The sequence below is a fragment of the Rattus norvegicus genome, chromosome 6, assembly GCF_036323735.1.
Source record: "Rattus norvegicus strain BN/NHsdMcwi chromosome 6, GRCr8, whole genome shotgun sequence".
Taxonomy (NCBI): domain Eukaryota; kingdom Metazoa; phylum Chordata; class Mammalia; order Rodentia; family Muridae; genus Rattus; species Rattus norvegicus.
Window position 1 is genome coordinate 136,574,704 of NC_086024.1, and position 18,631 is coordinate 136,593,334.

At 51.2% G+C, this 18,631-nt stretch overlaps 1 protein-coding gene and 1 non-coding gene across 3 annotated transcripts; both read right to left on the reverse strand.

The window, feature by feature from the left end:
* Positions 1–13,466: 13,466 nt before the first annotated feature.
* On the reverse strand, positions 13,467–13,547 carry Trnal-aag (transfer RNA leucine (anticodon AAG)). The gene has a single exon. It is a non-coding gene; the product is annotated as a tRNA-Leu (tRNA).
* Positions 13,548–14,919: 1,372 nt separating this feature from the next.
* On the reverse strand, positions 14,920–18,575 carry Bag5 (BAG cochaperone 5). Of its 2 annotated transcripts, none has more exons than NM_001008526.2 (2): positions 18,464–18,575; positions 14,920–16,821 (listed from the first exon to the last, which is right to left on the reverse strand). In NM_001008526.2, exon 2 carries the CDS (start codon positions 16,794–16,796, stop codon positions 15,453–15,455), a length of 1,344 nt encoding a protein of 447 aa, NP_001008526.1. In that variant the 5' UTR covers positions 16,797–16,821; positions 18,464–18,575; the 3' UTR covers positions 14,920–15,452. The 2 variants fall into 2 exon arrangements, with proteins under 2 accessions (NP_001008526.1, XP_006240663.1); XM_006240601.4 differs by lacking the exon at positions 18,464–18,575 and adding an exon at positions 18,006–18,021 and having other exon boundaries at positions 15,270–16,821.
* Positions 18,576–18,631: the final 56 nt, after the last annotated feature.

Here is an 18,631-nt window from a genome sequence, read left to right on the forward strand (position 1 = left end):
CATGAGGGCCCTGTGCAGTGACACTGGGGGGAGGGCGCTGCATTCACCCAGAACTACCATAAGCCCTGAGATTTCTGGGGATGGAAAATTTATAAGGATCTTTCAGACCATTGGGCCTGATGTCACCCCAAGGCAAGGGCATGTGCTGGGCCTCCCCGAATGCCCACTCTTCACCCCTTCATGAACAAAGAAAATGAGTCAGTCTCACAGGCCGAGCCTGGCAAGAAGAGACCAAGGCTTCCAGGGCACTGGGCTCCCAAAGGGCAGGGGCACAGAGTTCCCCCGGGCTCCTGAGGCCCGATGCCTCCCCCCAGCAGATCGAGAAGTGGGGGTGGGGTGTAAGTAGGCCAGCACTTTGTTCTGCGTTGCTATGGTGCCATCGCCTGCCTGTGCAAGCTTCCTTCTGGGCCTGTTCCCAGGACACCTCGAGCTAGTTCCCTGCTACAGCCCTCCCCGGGCGGCCCCTGTCCAGCCCCAGCCCGTCCTCAGGCAGGACTGCTCCCAGGCTCTAAGCCCCTCATTCCCCATCCCTGCCCTGCTACATACATCTGCATGCACACACGTGTACTTATACCCACATACAAGCACACCCACAATGCATGTTTGCACACTGTCACGCACTCACCCGTGCCCACATGTGTATGTGCACATTACACACGGCCACACACGGGTTGCTCAGTGAAGCACCAGATCCCCGGGGCCTTAGGCTTCTTACATACCCTGGAGTGCCAGCCTCCAGAGATCTAGGCACTGTGGGGCTGTTCAGACCAGAGCAAGGGACTCAGGGAACTTGGCCAGGTCGTCTTAACCTTACCCATCTGATTGCTGAGGGTCAGGGGTTATGGCTTAGCTGGGGAGGGGCAGGAGGGTAGGACCCATGATAAAGGACACTAGGCCTCAATGGGACAGTGGATGGGGGCTTGAGTAGAACAAGAACTTGCTAGGGCCTCAAGCCTCAGGATCACTGAGGGAAACGGAGCAAAGTGGGCCCAGCCCCTCTCCTCCTCCTCCGTACCTCCATCCCAGCACATCACCCATCGTACTACACACCCCTGGCCCCTGGCTGCTTTCCTCCTCCAGTCTTCAGTGCTGTGGAGCAGAATCCCCAGTGGGCAGGGTAGCTTCCATGGCCCCAGGACAGGATGGAGCTGCCTAGCTTCAGGAAAGTGTCAGATCACGCAGGCCCAGAGGCTAACACTGAGGGTGGCCATTTGGGGACGGTGTGTTCCGTAGGCTTCTTTCAGGGAGTGACATTTGGTTTGGGTTATAAAGATGAGTACAATCTAGGAGGGAGCAGCCAGAGTTTAGATGAGGGAACAGCCTGTGGGGGATGGGGGCTATCGCAGAACCGCCCTTTCTGCTCCACACCCAGAGTTGCCACCCCACCACCCTGATGGCATCGGGATCACATGGGGACAGTCGGAGAGCGGGCAAGGCAGAGCCAGGGCTGAAGACCTTCCCTCTGTGGTCAAGTTAAGAGTCAGAGGGTGACTTAAAAGCTGCCAGATTTGCAGGGTCCATGCCAACTTACAATTGTTCACGGTGGGCAGTCACCAGAAGGCCAACGGGAGCACCATCCACCACGGGGCACAGAGCTGCTGCTCAGGTGGTGTCACAGCCACCTGTCCACCATCAGCTGGGACAGGTGCACGCAGTGGGGGAGACACAGGCCTGACAGCTGCACCGGTTGGCTGGGCCCTGACCATTTTGGGAGGCTTGTGATCAGAAAAGAAAAAAAATTGGCCTCGAGTGCCTCCTGGCGGTCGCATGTGAAGAACCAAGCAGGGCAGAAGAAGCGGCTGCTATGTGCTTTGGAGGCCCCCTAAGTCAAGGGCTCTAAGCTCTATGCCCGTGGACTAACTGGTCAGTAGAGTGGATGCTGGGGGCAGGATGTGGCCAGGATTGTCTGGAGTCCCCTCTGCGCAGCCTGGCAAGGCAAGGCAGGCTCCATGGGCACCTGGCAATGGGGGTTTTAGAGGACAGAGCTGAAAATAGGGAGGAGCCCCACACCACTTCCACTGCCACTTAGAGGTACCTCCTTGGAGCTCCCCCTCAGTAACTGGGTGAATGCCCACAACAAAAGTTACCTGACCACCTGCGGACAGAATCCTGTAATCTCTCCATGCAAGGCCACAGAGCCTTCCAGAACAGAGTGAGTTCAAGGTCACTCTAGCTACCTTAGCAAGACTCTGCCCCAGAGGCAAAAGGTTGCCGACGTGTTCAGTGGTAAAGAGCGCTGGCCTAGCACAGGCAAAAAGCCACACTTTCCACCTTAGCTATGAGGATATAATGTGAGATGGGGAGACTGCATGGGCCACCACCTTACACGACCTGAGTCTACAGTGCTGCCCCTGGAAGCGCCTCGCTACTGATGGGGGCCTACCTATACCTGTGCCTCCGTATTTTCCAAAGATTTTTTGCTGGGTGATGATGTGATGTGCACGCCTTTAATCCCAGCATTCAGGAGTCAGTGGTAGGCAGATCTCGAGTTCAAGGCCAGCCTAACCGACAAAGCGAGTTCCTTCATTTTTACTTTAACTATTTTACCTGATTACATCTCTGTGCATCACGTGTGTGCCTGGTGCCCAGCACCATAGAAGAGGACGGTAGATTCCTTAGAACTGGGGTTAGAGACGGTTGTAAACTGCCAGGGGTCTGCTGGGTATCAAATCTGTGTCTGGAGTCGCCAGTGCTCTTAGGTTCTAACCACTGAGCCACTGCTCCAGCCCCACCCCTCATGGCATATCCTTGGGAGATGCCAAGATACAGACAGACCCCTTGGTGTGCCCACAGTCTGGAGGGCAGGATCCAGCTCTGCAGACTCTTAACCAGCCTTAATGGCCCTTCTCATCGCCTGCACATCCCTGCCTAGGCCCTCACAGTGCTGGCCTATAGGTCACCTCCAGTAGCCATGTTAGTTCTGGGATGCCTGCTTCTGATTTGGGTGCCTTGGTCAGGAGTGAGTCAAAAGATAGCCTTCCATGGGGAAATGGTGGCATCAGAAGGAAAAGGAATAGGTATCCACGTCCACGCACAAGGGGCACCGAGGAGCCTGCTACAGCCAGTGCCAGGGCTGGACTCAGGCTGCAGAGAGAATGCAGAGCCTTGCTCCCCAGTCTCATGAGCCGTGAGCATCCCTGCACCTTGAACACACCCACCTAAACCCAGCTTGTATGACCTCATCCCGTGACTAACTTTCCCTACTGTCTGGCAGGCCAAACCCCGCAACTGCACTTCTGTCCCTAATGCCAGCCTCCAATATGTCTGCCTCCTCTCAGTGCCAGCCTCCTTCCTCTCTGTCCGCCTCTTCTCTTGGTCCTGTCTCCCTGGCCCCACAGGTGGGGACAGTTAACACGGAATCCTTCCCTTTGGGTATACAGTCTACTTCCTCCTTCCCTAAAACATCCAAATCTGAGCACTAGTTATCCAGAGACCTCCTCTGAGCCAGGCCCTCCCAGTTCTTACCTTGTCTCTACCCCTGAGGTCTCCATAGTGATCTCTCAGTCTCCATAGTGCGGCTCTGGCTCTGAGCTTCCTGTGGCTGTTCCTACTGGGATATCTCCCTCTCTGGGAGTTTTTGTAAGGGGGTGCCCCTAAAGCGGCCTCCACTGTCTCCTCCGGTAAAAGGAGCCCTTTCCCCTTTTCTCCCGGTACGTTTGTGGCACCGAGGTTGGGAAGTCAGGACCCGTGTCTGCCTTCTTAGGGTCCTACCTCACTGCTACTGAAACAGCACTTCCTGCCTGCAAGCATCACGGGGTTTTGATTAGCTGGGTCCTTGGGATGAAGGAAAAAGGACAAACCATCTTGTGTCCTCAAGGTCTAAGGTGACTCATCCAGGCAGGGCGCTGTAACTGGGCTGCCTGGAGGCATTTGCTGGGCTCTTGGCTCACTCTCGAGTCAGAAGCCACCTCCTCCAGGGCTTTCTATGACCAGAAAAGAATCTCTCCATTCTCCACTGAGTTACCTCAGTGGCCAGAGCCAGCCTCTGTGCCTGTGAGCAAGGGCGTGACAGCTGCTCTGGGTCGGGCCTGAGTTGGGGAAAGGACGCATGGAACCCAGTGCGGGCAGATGGCTGGGTTACACTTTCAGTCTGCCATCTGGATCTTGGGCACCTTGCTGTATGCATGGTTGCTGGACATCTTCCCTGCCCTCAGCCTGGCCAGGAAGATGAGGAGACACAGAAAGCCACAGTGCTTTCCTCTTCTCATTTATCACAGTGGCCAACTACTCTCTGAAGCAGGATGACAAATGACGGAAATTAGCACAGGAAGGGACGCCGCACAGTCCACAGAAGCCTCTTGCCAGCTGAAGTCAAGAATTCTTGAGCCAGAGATGGGCCGCAGCGGCACATGTCTCTAATCCCAGCCCTCAGAGGCAGAGGCAGGTTGATCTCAGAGTTTGAGGCCAGCCTGGTCTACAGATCAAGTTCCAGGAGAGCCAGGCCACACAGAGAAGCCCTGTCTTAAAAAGCAAAGCAAAACAAACAAGCCAACAAGAAGAATGAATGAATGAATAAACATGCATGAACAGATGCTGACAAATTTAAGATTTGCCTTGAAAACAATATTCCCTTGTTATAGGGCTATTTCAGGTAGGAATACTAAAGCGGGCTGGGGATACGGTTTGGTTGGTAGAGGGCTTGCCCAGCATGTGTGAAACCCTGGCTTTAGTCCTCAGCACTGCATAAGTGGTGCCCCAGGCCCAGAATCCCAGTGGTGCCCTGGAGGGAGGAGAATCCCCACAAGCTTGAGGTCCCTCGCTGTGTCTCCACTGAGGTGGAAGGGGAAAGGACCAAGGCCTGGAGAGCGCCGTGCTCTGCATTCAATGCTCCTCGGCAAGTGCGCGTCTGCTCTCACAAGCACACATGTGCGCATGATCACAACTCAGCAAGCTGCGCTGGAACGGGCTTAAGTCAGACCTGAGGGTTAGGACCTTTGGGTATACAGTCTAATTCCTCCTCTGATGGTTTCTGGGACTCTCAGAAACAAGACCGCTAACCTCTGTCTACAGTAAAAACATCAACTTCTCTCCCGGGCTTGTGGCCTAGGCTTTTACCTTATCTGTGTGATCCCTCCCTCGAAGGAACCACTCTGATCACATTTACAGAGAGAAGTGGTTCCTTAGCAACCTCTTGAGATGTAAGTAAAGAAACCACTAAAACTGTGCTTAAGTGAGACTCTTAAAACGCCCACACCCACGCTCAAATATGTCTTATCTATTCCCCGAGGTCCTCTCTGTTAACCCCAATGTCTAAAACTTTGTCAAAACTTTCCTTTCTGCTTCATTCTGTCCTTAAGTTCCTTTCTGGTAAGAATCCCCACTTCGGGGCTGGAGAGATGGCTCAGCGGTTAAGAGCACTGACTGCTCTTCCAGAGGTCCTGAGTTCAATTCCCAGCAACCACATGGTGGCTCACAACCATCTGTAATGGGATCTGAGGCCCTCTTCTGGTGTGTCGGAAGACAGCAACAGTGTACTTATATAGAATAACTAACTAGCTAACTAACTAACTAAATAAATAAAATATATATATATATATATATATATATATATATATATATATATATATATATATATATATATAAAATCCCTACTTCATTGGGCATGGTACAATGGACTTTTTTTTTTAAGATTTATTTTATTTATTATATAAAAGTACACTGTAGCTGTCTTCAGATACACCAGAAGAGGACATCGGATCTCTTTACAGATGGTTGTGAGCCACCATGTGGCTGCTGGGAATTGAACTCATGACCTCTGGAAGAACAGTCGGGTGTTCTTAACCACTGAGCCATCTCTCCAGCCCCAGTACAATGGACTTTTAATCCCAACACTCCAGAGGCAGAGGCAGGCAGATCTCTGCATTTGAGGCTTGGTCTACAGAAAGAGAGTTCCAGGGCTACATAGAGAAACCCAACATGGAAAAAACCAGAAAGAAAATCTCGGGGTTGGGGATTTAGCTCAGTGGTAGAGCGCTTGCCTAGGAAGCGCAAGGCCCTGGGTTCGGTCCCCAGCTCCGGAAAAAAAAAAAAAAAAAAAAAAAAAAAAGAACCAAAAAGAAAATCTCTTTGTTATCCGAGTGAGTGAGCTGCTGTAGGCAGCTGTCGGTCTTCAGCTGTAGCACTGCTGGGTCATGATTTCTCAACCTCTGCTCTGTCCTGGCCAATCTGGTTCTGAAGCTAAACCCAGACCTCTCTGCCTGTCCCCCCCCCCCCCCCCCCGGTTCAGCCATGAGGTATTTTCACCTATTCATCCACAGAGCTGCAGCTGAGCCGGGGTGGGAGTGCGGTGGACACAGTCTGGGGATACTTCAGCCACAGGGCCTCTTCCCTCAGTTCCTGTCCTTGGGGAAGGGGCTGGGTGGAGGCAGCAAGCTCAGGGAATAGCAGATGCTGGAGAGGAACAGAGGTGGACCGGTGGGTGGGCGGGTGACCTGCGCTCCCACAGGAGAGGTTGTGAGGGCCACTGTCCTCAAGATTGACACAGCCTCTATATTTTATGGATTAGTGATGATCCTGACTCTGGACAGGAAACAGGCACATGGGACATCAGGCACTTTGGGGGTGTCCCACCGAGGGGGTAGCAGAAACCAGAATAGGGTGGACCACACTGCCCTGCAGCCTTGGCAAAGACGACAACAGCCAGGCCCTGTCTTTTGTTCAGCTCCAGTGAGACACAGACCTCTGAAATGCTGGTCTTCCAAAAAGCCCATCACCCAAGTGCAGCTGTGGGCGTGTCCCCAAGTGATGAGGGCAGGCATTGAACTTAGCTGGAATCCAGATAGTCGGCTGAGGCTTGCTCCCTGATGCCCCACCAGGTCTGCAGCCCCAGACACCAGAGAGAGACCCCCTCCCCCAGCACATTAGAATCACAAGGCAGTGGGTGTGAAGGCACACACTTTTTTTTTTTAAATATTTATTTATTTAGTATATGAGTACACTGTAGCTGTCTTCAGACACACCAGAAGAGGGCATCGGATCCCATTACAGATGGTTGTGAGCCACCATGTGGTTGCTGGGATTTGAACTCAGGACCTCTGGAAGAGCAGTCAGTGCTCTTAACCGCTGAGCCATCTCTCCAGCCCAAGGCACACATTTTTAATCCCCGCACTTGGGAGACATAGATGGATCTCTGAGTACTAGGCCAGCCTGGTCTACAGAGCAAGTTCCAGGACAGTCTCAGCTACATGGAGACCCTGTCTCAAAATACCAAAATAAAAACAGAACCACAGAAGGAGAAAGAATGGCAGTCTTGTGAGTGGGGCCTGGTGGATGCAGAGGGAAAAGTTGAGTTTGAGGCTGGAGCCGTGGGCTCTGGAGGGCTCAAGTAGGGACAGGTCCCACCCAGGTGCTTAGAGTCTGCAGAAGGCTCTCAGCTCCTCACCTGTGTTCTCAGATGCCAGTTCAGGCACCCATGAGGTCACTTCCCTCTCCCCCACTTTTAGGGAGGTTCTGGATTAGGCATGGCTGACCCCTCCTCCTTCCTGGTGGAAACTCCAGGATCTGAAGTGACAACCATCTATATATCCACCCAGAAGGCAGACACACGAGATTGAGGCTCTCTGCAGCTGTGGGTGGGATCTGGACTCTAGAGGATGAGAGCCTCCCCAGGGCTGGGCTGTCTGCTGTAGGCCTATGGGGTGGTGGGGATGGGAAGTGGGGTGGCTTCTTGAGCTCAGAGCTCTCATATCACTTGCCTCGGGCACCCAGGCAGGCAAGCGTGGGATAGTTTAGCCTGGGATCCTATTTGGTTGTGTGCCCCTCCCCGCTGTAATAGTGCACCTGGCAGTCCAGCTCCCTCACCTGCACTCACTGAGCGAACACACGCCCAGTCTACACAATGCACCTAGCAACTTTAGAACCCCTCCGCCCCTGGCCTCCACTGAGCTGCACACAATCCCATCTCTGAACAATAATGCTTAAATGCCCCTGGTAACAATGAAGTTTAGAAAGTCTTTATTCCAGTGCATTCTTAAGGTATTGATTGGACTATTAATAATAGAAAGCCGGATCCAGCCTGAACTGGTTTTGGGTGGGTGGGTGTACGTGCAGTAAGGCAAACTATCCTCGTTGAGCAGGATGGGGCACACCTTTAATGCCAGCACCTGGGAGGCGGGGCAGGTGAGTTTGAGGCCAGCCTGGTCTATATATCATCTAAGGACAAAGGACAAGTCCTTCCACAGACTTTTAGGGAGAATCCCCTACTTGTCATCTTATACTTAAATGACCTCATCTATTAATTACAATAGAGGACCACCCAGGGGCTGGAGAGATGGCTCAGCGGTTAAGAGCACTGGCTGCTCTTCCAGAGGACCTGGGTTCAATTCCCAGCAACCACATGGTGGCTCACAACTGTCTGTAACTCCAGTTCAAGTGGTAAGATGCCCTCATACATACATGCAGGCAAAACACCAATGCACTTGAAATGAGAGAGAGAGAGAGAGAGAGAGAGAGAGAGAGAGAGAGAGAGAGAGAGACAGGCAGATACACACACAGAGACAGACCGAGAGACAGAGAGAGACAGACAGACACACAGAGACAGAGACAGAGACAGAGAGACAGACACACAGAGAGAGACAGAGAGACAGAGAGACAGACACAGAGAGAGAGACAGAGAGACAGACACACAGAGAGAGACAGAGACAGAGACAGACACACAGAGAGAGACAGACAGACAGACAGAGACAGACAGACAGACAGAGACAGACCGAGAGACAGAGAGAGACAGACAGACACACAGAGACAGAGAGACAGAGACAGAGAGACAGACACACAGAGAGAGACAGAGACAGAGAGACAGACACACAGAGAGAGACAGAGACAGAGAGACAGACACAGAGAGAGAGACAGAGAGAGACAGACAGACACACAGAGACAGAGAGACAGAGACAGAGAGACAGACACACAGAGAGAGACAGAGACAGAGAGACAGACACAGAGAGACAGAGACAGACAGACACACAGAGAGAGACAGAGACAGAGAGACAGACACACAGAGAGAGAGAGAGACAGACAGACAGAGACAGACAGACAGAGACAGAGAGAAAACCAAACTGCATCTCTCTTTTTTTTTTTTTTTTGGTTCTTTTTTTCGGAGCTGGGGACCGAACCCAGGGCCTTGCACTTCCTAGGCAAGCGCTCTACCACTGAGCTAAATCCCCAGCCCCCAAACTGCATCTCTTAATCAACTCCTTTGTTTAGACCATATAGAAAGCAGTCCCCAACCATACTCAGGACCCTTGAGTACCCTCACTCCTGTGACCACTGTCAACCTTGTCGGTTTACCTTGCTATAATCTGTAGGTTGTTTCCTTCCAGATAAGATTGGCTCTCGCTTCTTCTACACATGCTCATGAGTTCTTATTGTCAACTTTTTGTTTGTTTTTCTGAGACAGGGTTTCTCTTATGTAGCCCAGGCTGGCCTTGAACTCAGAGACCCTGCCAGGAGAGTGACCTGCTGCTGTGACGTGTCCTCTGTGAGCACCTGTGGATGGGGAGCAGCCAGGCGGCTCCAGCATGAACCAGGAACGAAGCTGATAACAGAACCGGGCCGAGGGTGAAGTGGGGAGCACCACAGGGTACCTGTGCCAGGCAGGCTGGAAGGAGGACAGGAGGCCCAGAGTATGGCTGTTGGGTGGAGACAATCCCCATGAGCAGTAAGGTGTGGCTTTCACTGGTCACTGGGCTGGTCCACTCCCAGTGCTCGCTGGGGAAATATGGCCGGAGCCACCTTAATAAGTGATGAAGCTGTTGCTGGAAATGATGATGTGGTCATGACTTTGTCCTGAAGTGGGTGGGTCTGGGCTGGCCCTCTCCAGCACATTCCAAACTTCACACAGTATCCTTGTCAGGTAACAGCTGTGCATCTCTTCCAGGAAGCTTCCCCCAGACTTCTTGGCCACATAGGACCCTGCATGGTGGCCCTCACCCCCGGGGTGCAGACCCTTGCATGGGAATCACTTGCATCCCAGTCTGACACAGACCAATACCTGCTTTGACCCTTGACACCCCAGCCTTCTCAGAGGTGTGGTTCTATGTCTTCTCTAGGTCAGTAACTTTGCATCCAAGAATTGTGGTCATTTCCTATCCTTTGGAGTCAGCCTTAAAGAAGACAGATTTGTCACAGCCCCTCCATTATCACCCCACCCCCTGCAAATAGCACTTGTCACAGAACAGCTGTGACTTCAGCATTTCCAAGGTTTAGACTTGAGTCCTGGGTGAGTCTTAAGGTCAGAACCCAACCCTACATAGTGGAGGCACCAAAAGCAGGGTAGGGCTGCCAGCCCTGGGGGTCATCTGTCACCGTAGGTGGCATATCTGAGGGACTTATGCACACAGGACCCTCAGCATCCCACTAAAGCTCCTGATAAGGGACACCAAAACACCGACAGAGAGGAGGTCATTTGTGCCTTGGAGAGTCTCTGAAGCAATAGGAATGGCTAATCAAACCTCCTCTCTACCTAATTATTCGGCAAGTATCTTCACCGTTCCTAAGAACAGCTCATCCCACAGGAATGCACATGGCACTCCTCCCAGGCCCTGGGGCTCCAAGTACAGAGGCCGGGCAAGGCAGCCTGCCTTGGACAGGCAAGGCAGTGCTGGAAGGGCGAGCTTCGGTGCCTCCAGATCTAGGGATGGGAAGGGGTGAGGGGTGGGGGGAAAACAGCAGGGCCCAGGCTACAAACAGGCTGTGTGTTCATGACTCTTACCTCTGTTCACTCAGGACTATCTGGGTCTGTGTCTAGGGTTGTTGAAGGACTGTGCTGAGGTATGCACAGAGTGAAAGCTAGGAGACAACTAGCAAAATTGAGGTGGGAAGAGGGTAGTTTCAGGAAAGGCCTGAGCATTCAAAGGCCATTGGCGCACACGGAAATGAGCCAAGAGAGTGTAGGTGAGAGGAGGATGGGCAGCCTGAGGCCCTACTGCTCTGGAAAGGTCTGCATCCTAAGTAGTCAGACATACACTTCACACAGGTGTGATTCGAGGCTGGAAAGACACCAGACTGCACAAGATCCACAGAGGTCTTCTCTGAAAGGGGCCCATGTTGCTGATGATAGCTGATGATACTCCAATCTTTGATAGCTTGGAGTAACGTGAAGCCGCAGCTAAATGTTCCAAGCATGAATCACCCTTCAGCTCGAACCTACTCATCCCCCAGAAGCCAAGGTTACGAAGCTCCCAGTAGCTCTGGCTTTGACAGAGGCAGGACTGTGATGTGAACCTCGTGGAGCGTTTATTTACTGGAGTGTTGCCTGTCTAATCCTCAATTACCTCACCGTGTTCTCCCAGTTGAGGCTTTACCAACCTGATGTCCATGCTGACCTGTAAGTCCATGGAATCATTCTCTCCTGGGGGACCAAACACCAGCCATCCCAGGTAAGTTAATTTACATGGACCTGCACTTCATTGCCCCGCCCTTCCCACTGATCATGTGATTACCTGAGTGACTGGCTATGGATAGTACTAAGGAGGTTCTGAGAACTTGGAATGCATATGTAATACTGCCTGGTTCTCGGCCCATACTGGGAGTAATAGTATTTAACAAGTAAAGAGCCTAATTATAGCAAGGGGAGTAGATGGCTTCAGACACATCCCAGCCAGGAAGGGTGGAATCTGGTCCTGCTTCCAGGACTGGACCGGGGCCATGCACAAGCTTGTTCGGGTGTGGCCCTGATCCTTGTTTATCCTGTGCTTAGCTGTCCTTTGAGGTGGCTTGGCTTCCAGCGGAACTGCCAGCTCTCAAGATGCCCGACTCCATATCTAGTATCTCCTAGAAGAAACTGCCGCTCCGAAGAGGTCGGGTGCAGGGTGATGGGTAGCGTTTAATCTTAGTACTACCGTTAAGTTCGTAGGGGAGTCTGCGACATGCCTAATGCTACCCAGTGTTCTGCATGTACTCTTTTTTTTTTTTTTTGGTTCTTTTTTTCGGAGCTGGGGACCGAACCCAGGGCCTTGCGCTTCCTAGGTAAGCGCTCTACCACTGAGCTAAATCCCCAGCCCCTGCATGTACTCTTTTTAACCCGTACAACTCACATCCTCAAAAACCCCACACGGTAGCCCAGGTTGCCTCTGTTTCTGCTTGGGAAGGCTCCATGCAGGTGGAATGACGAAAGCTCCAATGGGAAATGGTCAGGAAAACGTCCCCCTGTTGTGTACCAGACTTCTGAGCAGACAGAGCCTGCTCTTCCACTGCGTTTGTGTGGACTGCATGTGCTTGGGGGTGGGACATGGACAGGTGGGGGTGGGGCATGTGCTTGGGGGTGGGGCATGGACGGGCTTCTCGGGGTAGCAGTGTAACGGAATCTTCTCAAGGATGATCTTGCTCAGGAAGATGCTCTTTCTAGAAAAGATCCTGCGGCTGTTTCTCATTTGTACAGGGTCAACTCCTGTGCGGCAAAGGGGAATAGTGTGCCAGGCCCATCGTCAGCGCTTAGAGGTCAACCCTAAGTCCTAAGGGCATGAAGGGTCCCTCCCCAGTCAGATGTGAGGGACAAGGCAGTTGTAGATCAGCAGAGAACTTGATACTCGCTCTGGGCTCATCTTTCTCCATACCAAGCTGAGCTACGAGCTTTATTTAAAAAATAACTTAGAGGTGTGCTACTGTGTTGATGTCAAGAGAATAAGGACTTTTAGAGACCCTAATAGTCACATAGTTACTAGTGATGAGGTGGGAGCCAGCAGAAGGGAGACATTTCTGGATTACACATCAAAATCATGGGCAGGTGTTTCTGTCCTTCTGTTAACCAGAAGGCCTTCATGGTCAGCATTCGTGACATACATTGGTAATATTAGTATTTTCAAGGCTGAGAGGCAGAAGGAACGCTGGCAGTGTGAAACCAGCCAGGGCTAGAGTGAAAACCTACCTCAAAAAAAAAAAAAAAAACAAAAACAAAAACAAAAAAAAAAAAAACCAAGCCTAAGACAACCTTCATGTATAGAATTAGCTGAGACAAAACCAAAACAGAACAAGAAAACCAACCTGGGGACTTGCATTAAAGCAGCAAGAAGCCAAACGTGATAGGGTACCTCTGTGATCCCAGCACACGTAGGGTGGAGGAAGGAAGCTCAGGAGTTCAAAGCCAGCCTCAAATTGAAAACAGAAAAAAACATTTTTTTAAATGAGGAAAACTGGTTGCCCTTCATGACAGCTAACATGTAGGTATTTTTAGCAAAGTAAAGCATTAAACAACTAAGTACATTCATTTAACAGTGGCTTTGTGAACAGGCTTCCTAGGAGGCCACAGAATGGGCTAAAGGCTAAAGGCAAAGCTATCTGAATTCCGGGGACGACAAATCTTTTCAGAAAGAGCAATGATGTGGTTTAAGGCTTGTGAAGGCCACGCTTCTCCAGGGAGGTTTTACCTGGGGCAGTTTTTTCACTTACAAGGGACACGTGTGGCTCCCAAGGGGGACAAGAAACTCCAGTCTCGATGTTCTTTTTTTTTTTTTTTTTTTTTTTTTTGTTCTTTTTTTCGGAGCTGGGGACCGAACCCAGGGCCTTGTGCTTCTTAGGCAAGCGCTCTGCCACTGAGCTAAATCCCCAACCCCGAAACTCCAGTCTCAACTCTTTGCTTATTCTTTATGAAACAACTGGGTCCAAGGAGCTGTAACGGAGACAACGCCTACCCCAACAGCCACACAAACTCATGTGCCCACCTCCAAGCCCCAGAGGATTCGCGTGCAAAACCCTGTGGCCTGGGGAAAGCCTCCAGCGTTAAGCGAGGCTCCAAGCTCAGCAGCGTGGGGTGTCCTGGCAGGTGACAGGAAAATCACTTTAGAGAGACAAATATCTTCCTCAACGGAACAATGGATACTCTTGAGAGAGAGAGAGGCTGACTCTCAAAATGAAGCTAAAGAATTAGTAACCAGGTGACAGATACACAGAAAGTGACTTAAGACTTGAGCATTCTAAGGCTAGGACACACAAGTCGCAGCAGGCAGCTCTGACCAAACTGAGAATTCCAGGGACAGCAGTGGGGACAGCTCGCTGCCACAAGCCCACAGGACCCAGTGTTCTAGAACATTCCCAGTAGGAAAGCTGTAAAGGGCTTTTGAAGAGATGGTGCACACGAGCTTAGGGCTTTGTGCTTATCACTTTCGGTACGTAAAGCTAATCCATTCGCCTGCCATACTTTTAGCTGTTTAAAGAGAATTTTTTACAAAAAATAAACAACCCACAGTTTTTCAGAGTTGAAAAGGTCAGCTCTCACAGGATCATGTAAAGAAATGGGAACATGGGGTGGGGTCTGTTATGCTGGGGCCTGCGTTATCAAAGCGCTGCACAAGTTTGGGGAGTTCTTTTGCTTGCATTAATAGACAGCCATAAAGCGTTGGCTACTTAGAAAACATTCACAGGAGCACATGGGAGGGTAAAATGAATAATAAAGCCCCCTACATAACTGACAGGTTCTAATGATGGCATCACAGGCGCCCAGACCCACTCCAAGTACGTACAGGTGGTATTTAAGGTGCAGTTAACTTTGTCTCATGGCCGCAGAGACCAGTCCCTCTGGATTTACAGAAGTGTTTCATATTACGGTGTGAGTAATGTTATGTTTAACAGGTGTGTCTGTTTTACGGCTGTGACTGACAGAGGAATCCGTCTCATCTACGCTATCATGCCCCTGCTGGCTCTGCAGTGACCGGACATCGGACACTATACCTTTCATCCTGCGGTTACAGGCAGACGGCGATGGCCTTGTCCTCTTTGGTGCACTGGCTTCATTGAAATGGCCCTATCCTTAGTAACTAATAAGGAGAGTTTTAAGTCGAGATCACACAAGCAAAAATAGCTGGAAGGTACTGAATAGGTGATGTTCCTTCCCTTCCTCAGTGTGGTTTCCATTGGGCTGTTAGGCTCCATTCATTGTGTGTGTGCTGTACACAAGATCCCCCCTCTAGAATGAAGAGCACAGGGGAACAGTTTTTTTTTTCAAGCAAAAATGTTTATGATAAAACAGACCATCCAAACAAAAACCCCACCCATTAAAATTAGGCAGGACCCATCCGGCCTTCTGACTTTAAAGTCCCAGCTCTTTTTAGCAGAATAAAGCATCTCTGTATGTTTGTTTGCTTGGACTTTAGTCAACCCCAGAATTTCCTCCTCCTCTTAATTTGGCCAGAGTTAGAAAAGTTTGATCTGTTTCTAGACTCTCAAGCATTTAATGCTTGCACAACCCATTTAAAACTTAGGAATGCTGCCCTTTTCATGTTCCCATTAAAAACACACAAAATAAACACAAAGCACACATTGTAAGGATAATGAGCCAGATGGAAAAGTTAATGTGCTATAATGATATTCGTTTTGCAACATCAAAAGCAGCAGAAATACTGAATATAATTTGATTAAATCATAAATACTGAGATTGACTATGCACATAGACATTACATTTAGGCTCCATGAGCGGAAAGCTCTCCAGAGGAGAGAAAGTGCAAAGCGGCAGGATCAGCGGTCCGTCAGTACTCCCACTCATCAGACTTCATGTCAAGGTAGCTGAGGATGTTCTGGGCCAGCTTCACGGCCTGCTTCCTGGCAGCCTTACACTTCTCTTCTCCCAGTGGGTCAACAGCATCCAGAGTCAGCAACTGTTTGGTCAGTAGCTCCTCCAGACGAATGTAGTTCTTATCAGTTCGGTTCCCACCAAAGGAGAGGACTTCACCCTGGATCTCTGACAGGTTTCCAAGGACATTCCACACAGCCTTATGTGGGGGGGTCTCCTCACACGGGAACAGCTTCCTCTTCTCGAGGGCCTCCTTCAGGTCCAGGTACGTGATGAGGGTCTGCACCTCAATCACTGCTCTTCTCCTGGCCTCTCTGATGCAGGGGTTTTTCTCCAGACTCACTTCGTCCAGCTGCCCGATCAAGCCCTGCAGCTCTGTCTTGGACCTCAGGTACAATTCAGGAGGGCTCTGTGCCTGGAGAAGTTCATTTTTCATTTCTCTCATCCTCTTGAGGACATTTTCTATCTTTATAATGGAATGGTTCTGTCCCAGGTCAAATGCATGTGTATTGTCAGCTTCCTCTTCTAAATCTAGATATTTTAGTAATTTGTTGATATCTTCCACCACCTCCCTCCGATAATTTCTGATCTCTGTACGCCCACACACATCTAGAGCATCTAAATCAGCCATCAGTCCTGACAGCACGCATGATAAGTGCCTGCAAGTCTCAGAACTGTCCACGCCCATCAGAAGTGCAATCAGAGTACCTCTGGCCTTGTTCACCTCACACATCACAGAATTGATCTTGGCGACAGAAGGATGCACATCCTCGGAAAGTGGCAGGGAAGGCTGTTTCCTCACACAGTCTTCAATAATCTCTTGTACCGCACAGATCTTGGTTAGTGTGTGGTACCTTGCTTTCCGCAAGGAGATCTTCCCTCCTGTTTTAACATGTGTCAGCCTCAGAATGATGTCCTGGATGGCTTCCTCAAACTCGCTAGTCACACAGTTGCTTCCACTGTAAAAGGGCACAGTCTTTTCTTTCACAAGGGCCTGAGCTTCTTGAAAGATATTCTTGATTTCAATCCGGTGTGGGTGGTTCGCGTTCTGCTCCAACTCTTTGAGAAGGCGTTCTGTGTCCTGTGCTGCCCTCTTCCTAGCTTGCTGGATGTCTCCTTTCCCTTCTGTATCCACAGAGTCGATTTCAAAAAGTTGTTTCGTCAGAATCCTCTCCAGTCTCTTGTAATTCTTGTCATCCGACAGGCCACTGAAGCCAACCACTTGCTGCTCTATACTCTTTACTTCCCGTTGGATCTCCTGAAGCCTACTAATAGAAGGGTGTTGGTTTCCCATATCCATACTTGTGTGTTCAGTTTCACAAGCACTGAAAGATAGCAAGAACGATAACTTATTAGTCTCTTAGGGTAATAACCCAATCCAAACACTCCTTTTTAGTACACTTTTTAAAAGGGCTCACTGGGGCTGTGGAGAGAGTTCTTAGTCAAGTGTCCAGGTTGCAACTCCAGAACACGTGCAAAAAAAAGCCAGGGAAGGGGCTGGAGAGAGGGCTCAGTGGTTAAGAGACTTGAATGCTTTCTAGAGGACCTGGGTTTGATTACCAGCACCCATATGACAACTCATGACCACCACTAATGGTAACTCCAGTTCCAGGGGATCTGATTTCCTTTCTGTACTCTACAGGCACGCATATGGTGCACAGACATCCATGCAGGCAAATGAAACACCAACACACATAAAATAAAACAGAAAGGCCAGGCAAGACGGTGCCCAGTTAAATTCCCAGGGCCGGGGAGGCAAAGACGGATGGAGCTCTGGGATTCACTGGCCAGCCAGCCAGCCTAACTGAGGGGCTCCAGGACAATGAGAAGCCTTGCCTCAAAAAACAAAACCAAAGGACACCACAGAAACGATGGCGGGTGGACAGGTCAAACTCTGGCAGCTGGGCATGCAGCAAACACACGGAGGGTTTTGTCAAAGGTTTAAAAGACACTTGAGGAAAAGGAAGATGTGACATGTCAACTGCCTCTTTGAACAGGTACAAAAAACAAACCAACCAAGCTGGTGAGCTGGTGTATGCCTACCATCCTAGCACCAGGGAGACAGAGGAAAGAGAATTACGAATTCAAGATCGCCAAGGACTACTTGGTGACACCAAGAATCAAAAGCAAAAAGAAAATAAGGGAACACGGCAGGGATTTTAAGAACAGACAGGAAGGTACTCATGGTCCAGCCTGGGTGGATGTCTAGGCCTATGAATTCTGTCTTAAACCATGAAAGCGAGCTGCATACACTTTCATATACTAGGTCAACCCACCGGGTTAGCAGCAACACAATCTCCTGAAATCCCACCAACCTAAGCTAGTCTTTGGAACCAGCAGGGTGCCCTTGTGGAAGTAGCTCTTCCAAACTGACAGGAGCAGCATTCGGACAGACAGCTAAACTTGCTACTTTTCAGAAAGTGGAACTAAGAAAACGTCCAAATCCTCGCCCTCGACTTCAAGTACCCGCCGCAAAAACCTGACGACTGCGATTAACTCGGTCACTCGCCTCCCCGTAAGTGTGCTTAGAGCATTTCCCACGCTCTCAGGTTTCTGTCAAACAGCTCACTTCTGGCGGGCAGGCCACAGAACTCAGTCCCTGGGGAGGGTCCAAGCCCGGCCTTCGCAGCGCTTTACTCCGAGAGGTCTGGGTGGCGGCGGTCTTGGCTGCCGCGGAGGGCGGCGAGGTGGGAGATCGGCCCTTCACGGGGAGCGGCACCGGAGCGGAGCCCCCAGCGTCATCCCCCTCGCCCTTCCCGGCTAGGTCTGACCCGGGCAGCCGGTGAAGGGGCCGGCGGAGGCGGCGGCAGCTACTGGCCGCGGCGGCCGCTCCCGGGTCTCGGCCGGGCCGGACGCGCCGCCACCTGACCTCACAATGGGCGCGCGGCGGGCGCTGGCCTGCGCAGCGAGGGTGGCCAAGTGCCCGACTCCGGAAGCTCGGAGGTCGCGCCCCCGCGCAGCGCTCACCTGTGCCGCACGCGCCATCGCGCTCCGCCACCTCCACTTCCGCAGCGTTGTCGCCGTCCTCGCACAGCGGGCCCCTCAGCTCCGAGCCCGGAGAAAACTCGCCTCCTCGTCCGTGCGGGCCCCGCAACCGGTCGTCCCTCTCAGGGAATGCGCAGGGTCGGCCTCGCC

What these genes read in the sequence shown, in the direction of transcription:
- Bag5 (NM_001008526.2), bottom strand. Translation starts at nt 16,796, where the DNA reads ATGGATATGGGAAACCAACACCCTTCTATTAGTAGGCTTCAGGAGATC.